Below are 17,901 nucleotides of genomic sequence, written 5' to 3'. Positions count from 1 at the left end.
CATGTTTTCTATAGGTCAAAATCAAATTAAAACATGTAAAAATAAATAATAAATTAAAATAAGAGCACCCGCCTGGCTTGGCATGGGCTTAGCCTCTTTTCAGACTTGACATACTCCAGGTTTTTATTATCAGTTAGGATAAGGAATAAGTGTTCATCTTTCTCAAGCTAGTGACACCATTCCTTGAATGCCCATTTAATAACCAAGAGCTTCTGGTTCCCAAAGTCATAGTTTCACTTGGCAGGCGATAGCTTCTTTGAGAAGAATGCACATGGGTGGAGCTTCATTGGGTTGCCATGCTGTTGGGAGAGCACCACACCTATACTAATCTCTGATGCATCCACTTCAACCATGAACAAGCGTGAGGGATCAGGATGGTGGAACACTCATGACCCACTCTTTGAGTTTGCTGAAGACCTGATTGGCATCCTCTGTCCATTTGAGTGTCTTGGGCTTCCAGAGAGACGTCATCTCAGTGAATTGAATCTTTTCTGAAAAAAGATACATTTACCTCCCCTTTGCATCTTTATTGTGTGTTGTGAATGACTCATTGAACTGATTCTTTAAAACTGAGTTGTTCATGACTAAAACATGCCGTCTTATCCTAAAATGAGCATGCCTAAATAGCTTCTAACAGACTTCAGGAAGAGTGTTTAAGCAGCGTGTTTTTCCCACTCAAAGCAGATCTGCCGTTTTTTAAATTCATTTTGTCGACTAAATAACCTGCAAGAAGTACTTGGGACCTTTATTTTATTTCTGCCAGAGGTGTGCAGCAGTCCTGCAGTATTTTTCCTTGAAGGCTCCATTCTAAAACCTATAGGAATATCCTGAACAGTTTGTCAATGGGTCCTGCAAGGATTTCATCACATCTGCAGGATGACTGCTGGTATCTGGCAGAAATAAAAATAATAATAATAATAATAATAATAATAATAATAATAATAATAATAATAATAATCCTGCAAGATTCCTGTAGGTTTTGTTTTTTGTTTTTTTTTGCAGGGATGGGCTACTCACACTAGAGCCTGGATCTGGTTGCTCCACTCAACGCTCAATGATTCCTAATACTGGATTTACATCATAAATACATAATAATAAGTTACATAATAATTCTAGAAGACTAAGTTTCATAACTTTAAAGACTAAAACACTCAGGCGCAGTTTTATTTATTTTGATAGACTACTTTTCAGATTAAATTCTTTCAGCGTCTTTGTTACATCAGATAAGAATTTGTTTATTTGTGCAGGATGGAAAGTTGGCTTACACATGTTTACTTACATTTTCACAATCAGGTCATCTGTAAGGTGTTAAAGGTGATAAATGGAAAATTCTAATTATTGGTTTGTGGCCTGGAATTGTTTATTAATAGAAAACCCATGTAGTATTCAGAGATTTAGGGCAGTGATAAAGGCTCCTTTATCGGATAGGATCAGTCCACATTAGTGACTCATCAGGGTTGCATTGCTGGATTGTGTCAAAGCAGTTGTCACGGAAACCTTTTCACCTGGGGATATAGAGCATTCTCAAACTCTCAGCTCTCACATTGCAGGTTAACCCGAAACAGACAAGCCTACAGAGCACTGGGGTGAAACTGAAAAATAAATCATATTGTAATATGTATAGAATCAAAATGAATAAATTTCAACCATTAGCCTGTATCAATGTTTGTGCATGTGTATACACTGTACTTTTGTTAATGTATATACTGTATAAATGTATGTTAAAAAGCAACCATTAGGTTATTTGTGCAACAAATGACAGCACTTTACATACTTAAAGTATAAAATTCCCTTCCTATTTGATTATTTCACCCACCCAGTTTTGACAACATCTGTGAATCAGGACAGGAAGCCATTTGCATTTTTCATGGCACTTTCTTTTAGCTTGTAAATTAAATTAAACAAGCTTGTGGTCTAAGTACTTCATTATTCTTGTATATGAATCTACTGTGAGCTGTGGACTGTCATCACTGTGTCCAGTGACAGATCAGAGGTTTTGGAGTGGCATCAAGTAGCCATGTGGCCTAAGCTCACAATCTCCCAGACTCCCCTGATAGAACTGATAGAACCCCCAAGAGCCATATGTACTGTAGCTTCAAATCAGCCATCCACACTTCATATCTTCCCCTCTAACCCTCTTCAGAGCAGAGCTGAGACAGAGAGCCATGCTAGGTGGATTAGTTCATTGCTGGCAAGCTGTGCATAAGATGTATAAATAGATACATTGGATTGCTATTGTTTCCGTACTGAGGCATGTATGCACTCATACTACAGAGTGTTTTACTAACTATGTAAAGCCCTAAAGTTGGTCATGTGATACAAGGACTGTTTATAAACCATTTCAGATTTGATTCAGCATTCAGACTGAGTCAGGGGGTATTGTAACCTTTTAAAGGATCCCCTAGATCTACAGAACACAAAGGCAGGTAAAACCAGATTCGATTGTCTTTATTCCTAATTACTGTGTATTTAACTCTATACAAATCAAATATCATTTAAGTAATTGGAATTTTTTGATGGTATAAAAGTTTCCATGTTGCTGATAATCGTTGTTGTTGTTGTTGTTGTTGTTTTTTTGTTGCTGTGGTAAACTATAAAAGTAATAATATGGAAACTTGCTGAGGAAAAGAAAAGCAAACTATTTATCTTTATGTGAAACAGGTCTTAGTCCAAATATGTCCAATACAGAAGAAGTTCTATACGAGTAAGTACTAATGAACTATTTCAGAATGTTGTTGTAGTTCTTAAATATCCATGCAGAGTTATTGATTATTAACTGTAACCAATAATGGATATTACTACAGTGTGTGGCAGCTAATCTAAAAAAAAAAAAAATAATTTTCTCATTTGTTTCTGATTTTTCAGGGAGAATGAGGGTAAGAAGCTACTGCAATATCATTGATACAACATCACATGTTGCAAGCGCTATATATATCTTAATCAGAGCAGAATGCATTGAATACAATGTGACCGATCAAGACAGACAAATAAAGCTTATATAGCAGGAAAATAGGGTTGGGATACTGTATCTGTTTATCATATCACTGGTTTCCTTTAAGCATGGATAATAATCTGGCAGACAGCTTTGTAATCCTGCCACAACAGGACCTTCAGACAACATCTGTGATAGAACACCGCACCCACTGGATCACACGTGGACTACACTTTCCATAATGTCTGTTAGAAAAGACTAAGCTTTTTGCATGGGTGTGGTTTTGTTTGGGCAATGTCGGCTCAGCCCAGTCAGGAATTGCTGCAGGTTTTGGCAAATGAACAGACACACAGGAATGAAGCATTGTGTTACCATACGTGATCTGTGTTTTTTCCTCCTGCTATTTCTGAGCTCAGAGTTGTTTCTGAGTAAGGAGTGTATCTTCACGACTTTCTCGACTGTAATGAATCATAACAATCCTAACTATGCCACAAAAATCTACAATTTACATAATAAATACGTTTTCCCACTCATCTGTAACAAAACACTTATGACCATTTATACAAGTCTTCAGACTCTTTTCTAACGCCTTTGCTCTTTCGAAGTTGTTTCTTGTTACCCAGAGAAACCATATTAAGGTCACTAAGCTATCCAGTTGCCATTTTCTTCTTGGCACTCAGTGGCAATCCAGAGGAGAATGTAATTGTAACCGTTCTGCTCTGGTTAGTGAGAAAAGCAGCTTTGTGTTGGGAGAAAGAGGCCGAGCTAGCCGAGGGCTCTAGAGAGAGGTGCTGTTGTTAGCTGCACAATGCTAATCTCAATCCATCTCCTGCTTTCAATTCTCTGTAGAAAAGCTCAGGGCTACTGCCCACTTTCTCCTTCAGTAGAAGGCTTTCAGAGTAGACTTTTCAGTCTTTTGTCTCCTGTCTGGAATAATTGTGTCATATGAATCAATTTCTAAGTAAATTGTACGCTAGCACATAATATTCAGCTTTTGCTGTTCTTTTACACATGAGTTGATTTGCATGCATTTTGTGACATTATAGTAATATTTTTGTGTGTGCGTGTGTGTTGTCTGTAACTTATAGCAGTACACAGTCCCAAATGCATTACTTCATTACTTAACATTTCTCAACAGAATTCTGTTGCATAATGTTGAGCTTCATTGTCAATTTGTCACCTTGTGTGTGTAGGTGTGTGCATTAAGTATATAAATTAGTTGGATGTGTATGAGCAGGACTGGCTGAATTTTCTGGCTGTAAAGGATGGCTAATGTCTCATTGTGCTCATATCTGCTCATATCTGCTTTTTTGCACAGAGGAGGAGGAGCAGGAGGTGGAGCAGGAGGAGGAGGAGGAGGAAGGTAGAGCAGCTTTAGCTAATGCTAATGAAGCAATGGCTTTACTAATTCAAACAATGATCAGAAAGCTGTAAAGCTCTGAGGATTGTCACAAACAACTGAAAGAATGTACAAACAACTGAAGGAATGTACAAACAACTGAAAGAATGTACCTGCACAGTGCAGGTCATAACCTGGCTGATGAGTGGAAAATCTGTGGTGCTCATTTGGTACAATTCTTTTGTTTGTGCTATATACTGAACACATTTGGGTTTGAGATAAAAAAGACTATAGCTCAAAAGTTCAGATTTTTATTTCCTGATATTTACAACTAGATGTTGTAAATATACAACTTTAAACAACTTATAACATGGCACCTTTGGTAAATTAAATTAAGTAAATCAAGTAAATGAAAGTAAATAACACAATATTTGGTTGCATGTCCCTTGCTTGCAATAACTACATTAAGCCGGTGACCCACTGACAACACCAAACTGGTGCATTTTTCTTTTGTGTTGCTTTTCCAGGCTTTTACAGCAGCTTCTTTCATTTGTTGTTTGTTTTGGAGGGAGTTGGGGGGTAGTTCTCCCTTAAGTCTCCTCTGAAGGTAAAATGCTGCTCAATTGGGTTAAGGTCTGGTGATTGACTTGGCCAGTTTAAAACCTTCCACTTTTTCTCCCTGATAAAATCCTTTCTTGAGTTGACAGTGTGTTTTACTGTAGATCATTGTCTTGCTGCACGATGGCGTTCCTCCCAATTAATTTGGATTCATTTCTCTGTAAATTGGCAGACAGAATGCTTCTGTAAACTTCTGCTGCTATCATCATGAGTTACATTATCAAGAAAGATTAGTGAGCCTGTTCCGGAAGCAGCCATCACTTTGGTAGAGGTTAATCTTAGTTCCACAACTTTTGTGGCTCATCTCTGTATTTCTTTGTGAATTCCAATCTGGCCTTAACATGTCAGGTTGTTACTACACCAGTGGTTTCTATTTTTTTTTTATCAGGACATTCCAAATTGTTGTATTGGCTATTCCCAAAACTTGTGCAGTGGCTCTAATCAATTTTTCTTCTTTTCTCAGCTTCAAAATAGCTTTAATTTCTCCCATAGACAGCTCTTTGATCTTCATGTTGGTTTATCCTTTTTAACGACAAATGGAGCCTTCACAAGTGAAATCCAGGGCTCAAATCAAGAGTAAACATTCAGAGCTATTAATTGTATGAACAATCTAACAGGGAACACCTGGGCAATAGGAAACACCTATCAGTCACCTGTTCCAATATTTTTTTTATCTCTTGAACAATGGGTGGGTTCAAACAAAGGGTGCCATGTTCTAAGCTGTTTAACACATCTAGATGTAAATATCAGTAAATGAAAGTTGAAATTCTGATCTATCATCTCATATTCATCTTTTGGTCTTAAACCCAAATGTCTTCAGTGTATAGCAAAATCAAATAATTGGCTGTTCCAATACTTTTGGAGGGGAATGTATATACAGTGGAGTCCAAAAGTCGGAGACCACATTGAAAATCTGGCATTTAAAAAAATAAATTAAACGTACAATAAAAAGAAAAGTTTAGAAATTTGAAAATTCTTAAACAAAAAAGAAATGTGCAACATCTTGAGTATTCAATATCCAAGATGGTGCACAATTTATACGTCTGATTTTCAGTGAGTCTTATCCCTTCCATTGAAGCGCGTGTTCAGACGACACGCAGATGGATTTGATCTAACAAGGATCATCAGGTTTTATACAAACTTGTGGAGTCTGTGTCAAAAAGTGGATAAATACTATGAAACTCTGAAATTCATGTAAATATTTTTAAGATTCTACTTTTCAATCAATGTGCTGATAATATCATTTGTAATGAAAACCTTTGTATTAAACTGAAAAAGAATGCCAAGTAGAAGCATAGGAATTTTTGGTGCCAGTCATGGTGTACGGAAATTATGCAATTTACAGGACAATTCCAGTCACAGGTTAATCACTACTGCTGTGAGAAAACACAGAAATTTCAGGCTATACAGGAATGACGGTATCAAGTATTCAATGAAGGTTTAATTCATTTTTTTTTTTTGCACACAGTCAACATTTAAATATACAAATCAAACCTATTAACACAACAAATAGCCAAGAACAAGATAACTTTCCACTAATAAAAATATTACCTTTCTGTGTCTCTGTTACCTCAACATGTTCTTCAATGTCTCGATTAGGCTGCTCAGAATTGCTTGCTTTTAGGAAGAAACTTTTAAGAGAACTGAAAGGATTACCGGTAGGATTTGCCGGTGTTAACATTATTTAGCTAAGATGTGTACTTTGCTAGCTGTCTAATTTTCTCGTATTAAAGAGAACTGAAAAGGATTTAGCAAACTACATGAATCTCATTTTAATTCCTGTCTTATTTTTTGAACACAACCACTGTAGCTGTGATTTTCTAGAAAACAGCAATTCCACAGCAGTGGCTATATGAATTAGAGGCTAGCAAAAGGTAATGAAACAACCCCCAGTGGCAGCATGCTAAATTTAAACAGTGACCTTTTTCCTATATATTTATTTAAAGACACACAAATTATTGAATAACCGGAGGTGTAGAAAAGATCTTTAATTACTATAAAAAAAATGATATGAACTTTATTTACTTTGAAATTTCTACACCTTTTTACTTTTTTTTTTATCAACATCAACATCAAAATTCCTACCTAAATTTCATGTTTGAAAACGAATATTTGGTAATTGCTGCAAAAGAAATCCATCAGAAATCCAGAAATCCATCAATCTTGGGAGTCCAAGAGAGCAAAATTGGCTGTGCCCTGTCAATCACAGTGACAATAGCCAATTGCAGGCATGTATGTGGAAGAGGGTAGATAGCACTTTTGCCCAAGATCTTTGTATGGTTCTATGCATGCCATTCATTAAGTATGTCGTTCAAATTGCTTTTTCAAGCAGTTATTTTTATCCTTATATTAAAACATTTTAAGGTAAGAAACTCTAGATTGATTTGTTAGATATTCCTGATTATTTCTTTGACCTATGATAAATGATCTAATAATTGTTATTACAGCATTGGTCTTTGCAATAGCATTATTACAAAAGGCTGGATATATGCAAACATACACAATTTAAAGGATCATGCTTGAGCTAAAAAAAAAAATGGATTACAAATAATAAGCATGACTTCTTGTAGGAAATTTATAGGTGGATATTCATGCTGTGATTACTTTTATAACCTGTCCTTGCAAAAATTACACATAGTTTACAGTCTGAGCCTATCTATCTATCTATCTATCTATCTATCTATCTATCTATCTATCTATCTATCTATCTGTCTATCTATCTGTCTATCTGTCTGTCTGTCTGTCTGTCTATCTAGTTGTTAATATATTATATGTGTGTGTCTAACAGCTCCCAACAGCACAGCTAGCGGTAAGCCTCTAATCTTTTCCCCCAGTCATCACAACAGTAAACATTTGTTTTAACGGTAATGAAAACCTCTGCCTCTTCCCTTTGAGTCGATTATATGAGCACATTATTCATGATCAAAGCTTCTTACAGTATTTTATTACCTCACTGTTGGGCCTGTGTTGGTCTTGTCCTCACATAGCTATGAGAAAACATTACCTAGAGCCTTTCTCTTTCTGTAGGTGTGGCCATGGAACAGGGAGAGGAAGGTTAGGAAAGCATATGAATTTTACACTTTTATGTTTTTTTAATGGTTACCTCGGTTTTCAGACTTTCTTTTCTATATCTTTCTTCTTCATAATCACTGGGTGGCACAGAAGATGCAAAACCAAAGCCAAAGTGAGTGACTGTGTGACAGAAACATTCAAATTTCAAATGTTTTTTGGGGGGGGGGGGCAGTATGGGGGGAACTTGTTTATTGTTATTTTATCATTTTCAGATCTTTTCTGCCACCCATGGTCCCTCCCAAAATACCTGATGGGGAGAAAGTTGACTTTGATGTGAGTACAGGTTGAAGCATGACTGAACATTTCATTCTTTCTAGTCATAGTGTGATTGCCAGTTTTCAGTTCCTAGGTATAAATGTGTAGAACAAAAAATACTATTCAAAAAATTGGACAATTTTGACAGTTTAGAACAGATAGTACTGTTTCTAATACTGTAGTAGTGTAAAACTAATAAATAATGTTCTGGTGTTGGTTGTGCAGGATATCCACCGTAAGCGCATGGAGAAGGACCTGACAGAGCTACAGTCCCTAATTGAGGCACACTTCGAGAGCCGCAAAAAAGAGGAGGAGGAATTAATTTCCCTATCCAATAGAATGGTGAGTTACAGAGAGATGTATTTTATTTCAAGTCAGGAAAAAAATTGGGGGACGAAACATTTAAAGTCAAATGGTCTGCACTTATATAGTGCTTTTTTTTTAACCTTAGTGGTTCTACAAAGTGCTTTACATTGCTTCTCACTGACCCATTCACACACACACACTCACGCACACACTCACACACCAGTGGTAGCAGGGCTGCCATGCAAGGCACTAGCTTGCCATCAGGAGCAACTTGGGGTTCAGTGTCTTGCCCAAGGACACTTCAACATGTGGAGGCACGTGGGCCAGAATCGAACCGTCAACCCTACAATTAGCGTACAACCCGCTCTACCACCCAAGCCACAGTTGCCCAGTGCTAATGGACTGCTTACAACAGGATTGCTGCAGGATCCCTGGTAAAATACTGAGCTCAGGTTCTTTTAACATGTGAGCCCTGGCCAAGTCAAGCACAATAAGTACTACAAACAACATGCTGCCACAGAACCTAACAAATAATACTGATAACAGCATCTGTGACACTAAAACGAATATTTCAGTCATAGTAACGTCTTTCTTATAAATATCTTAAATTCTACTCATAAGATTACTTAAGCAAGTTTCTGTATGTCATTCTATGATGATGGAATGCTGTAACTAAAACCTGCTTTACCAAAGTACGATCTCATCGATGGAACATAAAAACGAATGTAGCTATAAAAATGTCAATTATATGTCATGTTTTTTTTGGTAACAATACAGATGGATAGTTGACCAAGAATGACCTGATATACTAACATACTCCAGTGTTAGCCGTCTATGCATTGAAAGCAGACAGTAATCACTCATTTGAGAAGCGACTATGATCAGTATACTGTAGGTTCAGGCATTTTTATGAACCTTAAAGTTCATATGGTAGCCAGAATCCAGTGACTTCAAAGCTGCGTTTCAAACATGCATGAACAAAATATCATCATAATCTAAAACAGGTAAAAAGGTTCAAAGGTTCAACAAGTTTTCAACAAGTTGTGGAGTTTTGGATTTTCTCCCTTTGTCTACATGAGTTTCCTATTTCCTCCCACTTCCTAAAATCATGCCAGTTGGTGGATATGCTTAATTGCCCCTAGGTGTAACTGTGTGGATCTGTGTGTGTGTGTGTGTGTGTGTATGGTGCCCTGTGATGGACTGGCGCCCCATCCAGGGTGTGTTCCTGCCTCACACCCAATGTTTTGTGGAATAGGCTCACCATGACCCTGACCAGGATAAAGCAGTTACTGAAGATGAATGAATGAATCATTATCATTAATTATTCAGCCGCTGCCCACTGAAAGGCTTTATTATTCTGTAGTAAAAACTTTTTTTTTTTAAATGTTGATTGACACTTGTATTTTATTCTGAAAATGAGGAAAAACGACGGACAGAAAGAGCAGAGCAGCAGAGAATCCGAGCAGAAAAAGAGAGAGAACGTCAGAACAGGCTGGCGGTGAGTCAACACTTTTGATCAGTTCAATACTCAAGAGTTTAGCCACAGAAAACTAATATGATGTGTATACTTTAGGAAGAAAAGGCACGGAAAGAGGAGGAGGAGGCAAAGAAAAAAGCTGAAGAAGATGCCAAGAAAAAGAAGGTTCTGACAGGTTTACAGTTCACCGGGTACATGCAGAAGGTAATGCTCGTTAATCCTCTCATTTTTGGGTGTAGCTAAGTGACTTTCACCTGGTCGATCTTGATCATTGTCTTGATTTGCTAACAGACAGACAGGCGGGGAGCACCGAGGAAACAAACGGAGAGAGAGAAGAAGAGAAAGATTCTTAGTGAACGGCGTAAAGAGCTCAATGTTGAAGACCTGAATGCTGAGAAGCTCAGGTACACTGCAAATGTCCAACCGGCTTCAAACCAAATAATTCACAATTTTGCTGATAATGCATCTTTAAAAAAATGTATTAAAAAAAATGTATAAATGCTGTAAAAAGCCACAGACAAAACTACAAGGTCATATCAGTGACTGGTTCATCCTCTTTATCGTGTCTCATGTCATACAGAGAGAAAGCCAACGAACTTTGGAAGTGGATGTACCAACTCGAGGCAGAGAAATTTGAACTGCAGTACAAATATATACGTCAGAAATATGAGGTAATCGACTGGCTGTGAAAGTAAATCTAATATAACAAATGTAAAAGGCACACTCAACAAAGTTGTTAGCCATGTAAGGCAGTTATTGCAACCTCTTTTGCTAATTTTCACATGAACGTCTGTTGACAGAGTTATTAAAGCATAACTCATGTAGGCTGTGGCATTCACACCTAAGCCAGACTTGGCAGGACTACCTGGTTCTGCTGTATATCTAGTCCCTGGATTGCTTCCCAGATATTTGAAAGAGACGTGCATACTTTGTGTAGAGGCTATGTGCCATATCTCTGTTTCAGTGTCATATCTCTGATTCTGTCTATAGGTCACTGTTCTGAGAAACAGGATCAGTGACCACCAGATAACGTGAGTACTTACGTTTCATAGTGTTTTCGTCATTCTTTAATCAACCAAAAAGATATCTCCTCACTTAAAGTAATGCATTGACTTCCAACAGAAACCATTTCCCAATTGGTTTCCTTCAATAGCTTGTTTGCAGTCATGTGATTCTGATGACGCGCGAAATTCAGATGAAGAGCAGGAAGTGAAAAGCAGAATGGACAAGATGGAGGAAAGTCCGTACTGTACTGGTTTAGATACTATTACAAGAGAAAGGTATAAACAGAAAATCACAACATAGGATGGACATGATCCTTATGTTATGAAGAGGAGCGACTATTCAACTGAATTGAAATACTTGCCTGCCATCGAGGCGGTAGATATAAGCAACTCTTCAGTTACAGGAATACAAACTCAAACAAAGACAAGAAAAAACAATTACTTTAACTTTACAAAGTACGGAAACAGCTAACGTTACGTAAACATAAACATAGCATATGTAAGTTGTATTAACTTACCTTTGAGTTTGTGATAGTGCTTACTTGTAGAAAATCACTTCCTGCCCTCTATCTGCATTTCGCGCCACAGCAAAGCAATGACGTGATGTCATGTGCAAACAAGCTATACAGTGACAGTTAAAGACAGGCCCTGGAAGTGTTAAGGCTCTTCTTCTGTCTCTTCATGTTTGCCATGTTCCCGAACATTCTGTTTGAAGTAACAGCTGGCGTTCATTATGCCATGACCTCTGAACTAGGCCCATCGGGACTAACTACACAAAAGCACGGTGTTAAATAAAGGTGTCTCAAAAAAGAAACACAGCATGGAACACACAGAGAGACATTCAACCTGGGTGGATACAATTGCAAGGGAAAGACAGAGAGGAAAGACAGCTGAGAAGCCACACTAAGCCGTGTGTGAAGTCAGGCAGTATAATTATACCAACCAGTAGTACAAAATAAACCACAGAACTGGCATTCAAAACATCAAGTCCTCTAAATCAGCTTGACACCCAGTCAATGTCCCTAACACAAAGGTAACAATTTGCAAGAGTCAACGCACAGGTGTGTATTTAAAAAAAAAAAAAAAAAGTAATAGTAATAAAACATGACATGACCCATGAAGGCAGGATGTCATGCTGGGTGATACCGCCGTGAACATTGTCGTTTCCATTTTTATATATGAAATTGACAAATGTACTTGACTCATAGCAGATCTGTGTCTGCTTGCAAAGGTGACGTGTGTGTAGTCACCACTAATTTACTAAATAATGTCTGGTCCATCCTGTTTCTTCCCTTACCTAATAATGACTCTGTTGCCTATTGTTTGGGTCTCAGGAGGAGCTGCTAAAAAATTCCGCTTATATTCTGCTCCATGTTGGATGACCTTGGTACAAATCCCACCTTCAAAGAGGATTAAGACGTTTCTTTAGGCCTCTCCCATGGTACAAATGATCTCTGTCACGCTCATATTCTTCTCTTTTTCAGGGATATGTGTCAGAGGTAGATCAGAAATGTCAGAGAACCTAGAGCCTGTTGTAGGCAGGCTGGCAAAGGGCAGGTTGATGAGTGAGTGGCAAGTCAAAGTGAGAGAGAGAGAGAGAGAGAGAGAGAGAGAGAGATGACAGCAGCTGTCATCTTGAAGTCAGAGATAACTAGCAAGGTGACTGATTAAATGTTGAAATTCCATCAGAATCATCATTTTGGTTGAGGTTGAATAGTCAGTGCTAAATAATATTGACTCGATGTTGATAATTCGTTGCTTTTCAGTGTTGAAAAGACAAACAGTGAATCAGTGTTGATTTCCGGTCAGCTTAATTTCCCACACTGGAAATTTAATAGCAATCCTCTAATTGTTTTAAGTCACTTTGTTATCCAGTTTCTCACTATCTGCTATCTGGGTGTGTAGTCAAAGGTTAAGGGTGTGGTCCTTCCTTTTTTTTATTTTATTGCTGAAATCAGACAGAAGTGGGGCGTATGCTAATCTTTCAGCTGGAGGGTGTGGCAAAGATTAGAAGGATTGGGAATTTGTAAAAAAAAAAAAAAAAAAAAAAAATTTACAATAGAGCATTATCATTATAAAGTAAATAATAAACTTTCCCTTTAATAATATTAAACACTACACAATTGTATTTTTGTATTTCCCTTTTTTAATTTTTTTTATTTGACAAAACAACATAGTGCAGGATGCTATGTACATCAAATCATTCTTCAAAAACAGCAATCATATTGAACAATTTGTAAGTTGGAAATCTGATGTCAGTAAGGATTATATTATTTTATTGACTGCACTACTCCTTGCTAACATTTTTGATTTTTGCTAACATCTGATCAAGAGTTTGGACAATGCTCTTCTTTATGTGTCTTATCAGTTATTTTCTTCTTGCTATACTTGTCTGGTCTTTTAGTACCAAAGGGCCCAGGAGCAAGAGAGGTTTGAGAAAATAGAAGGCCATCACCAGCGGAAGGTTTTAACGTGTCAACGTTACAACGTAACGTGTCAAGAACATCACTAGTGTGACAAATGTGACCATATTCACATTATTATCTACACATCCATAACCTCAGTTGCACATTGTAAACCAATAAATCATGATTAAAGTTGTTGTCTATTTCTCAAACAAAGCAAAAATAGCTGACTATTCACTATTATCAAGTTCTGTGGAATTCTATCATGCACACCCAGTTTTTGTTTTTTTTTTCGGAGAAAAAAAGTAATGACAGCTTGTTGCTGTTATCATACATGATCTTATTTATTATGTTCAGAACTTGAAATATTTACCAAGAATTAACCAGGAATTTTCTGAGAATCATACACAACAGAGTTGTATACCAATGTATCACTCAGTATACCAGGATTAAGAAATCTGAAATTATTATACAGTATTATTAGCATTATTGGCTTTTACTGTAGATATTGATGCAAAAAAAAAACATCATAGTGAAAATAGATTTTCTTCTGGTCTAAGAATGACCCTCATATGTTCATTGGAAACAGCAACCTAACAGACGCTAGAGCCAAATAATTTCTTACTTGCTTATGATAACATACAGTGTTTTACATTTAATATTATCTTTGAAAATGTGTGATTCCTCACTGAGTCATGTCACAACCAGCACCACAAACTACCATGAACTTCATATCACAGAATTCTCAGTCTGTTCATGCACTACACACCATATCATCTGAGTAAGAATATTACCCCTATCACAATTCACAATCCACTGATTATTAATCATGCATACAACCCCACCTAGGTCTAGAGTCTATCTTCGCTTGGCCATCAAAATCAAGGCCAACACTACTGCCTTGGCCAGACTCTTCTTTGTGCAGAAGAAGGGAGGGGGACTCAGGCCATGTACTGATTACAGAGGACTAAACAAGCTCACTGTCAAGTGCCGTTAACCACTGCCCTTAGTCTCCTCAGCTCTGAAATAGCTTATTAATGCCACACTGTAACACTGGAGACTCAGAAGTACCTTGAGGGTCCTGCAAGATGGCCAGAGAAAGCAAAGCACCCCCTGTCCTTCACACAGCCCTCAAAAATGTCGAATAAAGCTGGCTAAGCAACCCAACAAGTTAAATGTGCAATCTTTTATCCCTCACTTTAATTTCACAGTTTTGTATCACCCTAAGTCCAACAACACCAATGTGCGCACTCATTCATATCTCCATCGCACTTTTCCCATAGAAGACTCCTGCATCCACAATACCATAAGCATGGGCACTGACCAAGAAATAACCAAAACATGTAATAACCAACCAGCCCCTTGACATTGCCATGCTATTAAAACCTATGTGTCACGTAATGCTGCAAATAGCAGTTCTTTTAATAATAGATTAATCTATCAATTATAGTTTGGTTAATCAATTAGTTGAATTGTTTTAGAGAAGAAAAAATAAACAAAATACTAAAACATATTTATTTTTAAATACTGCATAACTAATACTACTACAGAACTCCTAACTAGGTCTAATTAAATAAAAAGTAATTATAATTCAATATGTGACATTTATCAGACTGTCATTTATCTGTCATGGCAAGAGAATATTATCAAGTGTTTATATCGAATTTTATTCTTTTTTCGAATCAGACAATCAAACTTGTTAAGATTATAGTGTTCCGATCCACCCCAAAGCAAGAACATATATATATATATATATATATATATATATATATATATATATATATATATATGTTCTTGCTTTGGGGTGGATTCTTAGTTTTCAATGGTTTTTTCAGATGTGACTCCCAGAAACTTTGATATTTACAGTGTATGTTATGAAAATGAACCTGTTTAGTGCCTATCAACACTAACTAACATAGGGTCACAGTTATCCATGCTACTGTGTCAAAAAAAATAAGGTTTACCTACTTACAAGCCAACTGATTCAAAGAGGTCACACTACTGCCCAACACTGCATAATGCACATTCTGCTCCACATAAATGCGTTATATTAACACTGGACATATTAACAGGACACTGATTATGAATCATACACAGTATGCATAATTCAAATAAAAGGAACAAAATGTAAATACGTTCTGCTTCATGACATGAGTTGTATCTTGAAGTGAAGATACTTGAAGTGAAATGTTTGTAAATTTATCATTCAAGAGCATGTTCAGTCATTTTGAATTGGTCATGTTGTTACACAAACTTCTAACCTTTTGGCCAGAATGCACATGATAATGCTTATTGATAGGGTAGAAACAACTCAACAGAACACCCGGCGGTTAATAAGCATGGTCCTGCCCTGGACATTGCATTCCCACTGTTTCTCATGATGTACACGAATGGATGATCAAGTCAAATTATTCCAAACATCAAATCGCAAGTAATTCTAACACTCTTACTGTTTCCTCTGTTGTAACGTTCTCCATGTCCCATCAAAACTCTTAGTCTAAATGAAGTGATGTAATGCATGCCACAGCAAGCTTTATAACATAGACTAAAAGGTGACAAAATTTTGATCAAATTCCATATATTTTGTCGATTAATTGTTGCAGCCCTAGTACCACCTCAACACCTTGGTAAATTAATCACCTAGGATCACTCTTTTCCAGCAGATCAGCTGTCCTCCAACATCCATGGTCCCACTTGGCTGTGGACTAAAATTCTGGTGCTCACTGATTGGTTTTATAAGTCCCTCTGACTGATTCACTTGCCAGCCCTACCCATCACCTTTCAGACTGCTTGGTTGTTGTTCAATCATGGTCACTGCTGTTCAGGTATTTTGGAATTCCAGAGGATATAGTTTCTAATCAGGGGCCTAAGTGTGGGACTACTTTTTGAGGACAGTGGGAGTTTTGGTGAGCTTAACATTGGGATATAACTCCCCAAGCTAAAGGCCATGTGAAGAGGACCAATCAGAAAACAAGCCTTTTTTTATTCTGCACTTTCTTCCCTAACAATCAGGAGGACTAGTCCATTGGCTGGGTACTCCCAGAACTGTTTAAGGCACTCGGACAACAAACTGACCTCATTCCAGTGTGTTCTGGGCTACCAGCCACATCTTTTCCGCTGGATCGCATCCATTACCATCAATTACTACTGTTGGAGTGAACAGGTGTGGCAGAGCACATATGAAGTAGAACAGGTGACCCTATAAACCAAGAGAATGGTAGCCTGACATAGGGCTAAACTCCTGTGTACAAACCTGGGGACAAAGTGTGGCCATCCACCAGAGACCTCTGATTAAGCAAGTTTGTAGGAGACTTGAGAGAAAGTACACACAGTTCCTTCAAGGTGGTCAAATCAAACAATAAAGTCATGTACTGGCTCGACCTACCTAAACTCTAATATTCACTGATCAGTCTTAACATTAAAACCACCTGTCTAATATTGTGTAGGTCCATGTTGTGCCGTTAAAACGCTCTGACCTGTCAAAGCATGGACTCCACAAGACCTCTGAAGGAGTGCTGTGGTATCTGGCACCAAGACGTTAGCAGCAGGTCCTTTAAGTACTTTAAATTACAAGGTGGGGCCTCCGTGGATTGGACTTGTTTGTCCAGCACATCCCCCAGATGCTCGATATGATAGAGATCTGGGGAATCTGGAGGACAAGTCAACACCTTGAACTTTTTGTCATGTTCATCAAACCATTCCTGAGCCGCCCATGACCCTGTTGCTGGTTCACTGGTTTTCCTTCCTTGGACCACTTTTTGTAGGTACTAACCACTGCATACCGGGAACATGAGATGTTTTGGAGATGTTCTGACCCAGTCATCTAAACATACACTTTGGACCTTGTCCAAGTCGCTCAGATACTTACGCTTACCATTTTTCCTGCCTCCAACACATCAACTTTGAGAACTAACTCTTCACTTGCTGCCAAATATATCCCACCCCTTGACAGGTGCCACTGTACATCATCTGTCAGTGGTTTTAATGTTATGGCTGTCGGTGTACTTCACATTGTCTGTCTACTGTCATAAACATCAACTCCCAGAATCCTCAGTAAGCCACATCACAGTGAACAACCACAAACACCATATCCCAGAATTCTCAGTCAGCTAATAACAGTGTCAAAGCTATCATGCTTGTCATTTCACAGCTCGCTAACTAGCCAGGTCAGGTCTCTTCCATAACTCAGAACAGCTGTGTTGTATAGCAGCATTTGCATTCTGGAACTTTGAGTCCAACCTTTATTGCCTTCCCTAATTCTACACTGGATTTCTCTTTAATATGACATTGAAAATGGTTGAGAAAAGATGCTCTTTATTTTTTACTAACAGCAAAATCTGACTCGTGATTTTTTTGAGATGACTATTTTATTTTCCTGTTAAACACCATTGTAACTGCTCCAGCAATGTTCTCCTGTGGCATCAGTGCAGCAAAGAACTGCTAACTTCTTAGCACCAGAATCTTTTAGCACTTCTCAAATATTTCAATATGAA

General features: G+C 37.7%; 1 protein-coding gene across 3 annotated transcripts; it reads left to right on the top strand.

Moving 5' to 3' along the window:
- The first annotated feature begins 2,871 nt into the window (after positions 1–2,871).
- tnnt2b (troponin T type 2b (cardiac)) lies at positions 2,872–13,601 on the top strand. 3 transcript variants are annotated; one of them, XM_053636791.1, is made up of 12 exons: positions 2,872–2,876; positions 7,678–7,698; positions 7,917–7,943; positions 8,052–8,073; positions 8,174–8,234; positions 8,442–8,558; positions 9,943–10,020; positions 10,096–10,203; positions 10,291–10,403; positions 10,580–10,670; positions 10,990–11,030; positions 13,408–13,601. In XM_053636791.1, the coding sequence occupies exons 3-12, from the start codon at positions 7,925–7,927 to the stop codon at positions 13,445–13,447; spliced, it is 690 nt and encodes a 229-aa protein (XP_053492766.1). In that variant the 5' UTR covers positions 2,872–2,876; positions 7,678–7,698; positions 7,917–7,924; the 3' UTR covers positions 13,448–13,601. The 3 variants fall into 3 exon arrangements, with proteins under 3 accessions (XP_053492766.1, XP_053492764.1, XP_053492765.1); XM_053636789.1 differs by lacking the exon at positions 2,872–2,876 and adding an exon at positions 4,190–4,295; XM_053636790.1 differs by lacking the exons at positions 2,872–2,876; positions 7,678–7,698 and adding an exon at positions 4,190–4,295.
- The last annotated feature ends 4,300 nt before the right edge of the window (positions 13,602–17,901 follow it).

The sequence above is a fragment of the Ictalurus furcatus genome, chromosome 11, assembly GCF_023375685.1.
Source record: "Ictalurus furcatus strain D&B chromosome 11, Billie_1.0, whole genome shotgun sequence".
NCBI lineage: Eukaryota > Metazoa > Chordata > Actinopteri > Siluriformes > Ictaluridae > Ictalurus > Ictalurus furcatus.
This window is presented reverse-complemented; position numbering and strand designations above follow the sequence as displayed.

Bases quoted from the DNA above. Each gene is read 5' to 3' on its own strand.
- tnnt2b (XM_053636789.1), top strand. From the start codon at position 4,205: ATGTCTCATTGTGCTCATATCTGCTCATATCTGCTTTTTTGCACAGAG. The intron at 10,021-10,095 runs GTGAGTCAACAC...TGTATACTTTAG, and splicing joins AACGTCAGAACAGGCTGGCG to GAAGAAAAGGCACGGAAAGA. The intron at 10,204-10,290 runs GTAATGCTCGTT...ATTTGCTAACAG, and splicing joins TCACCGGGTACATGCAGAAG to ACAGACAGGCGGGGAGCACC.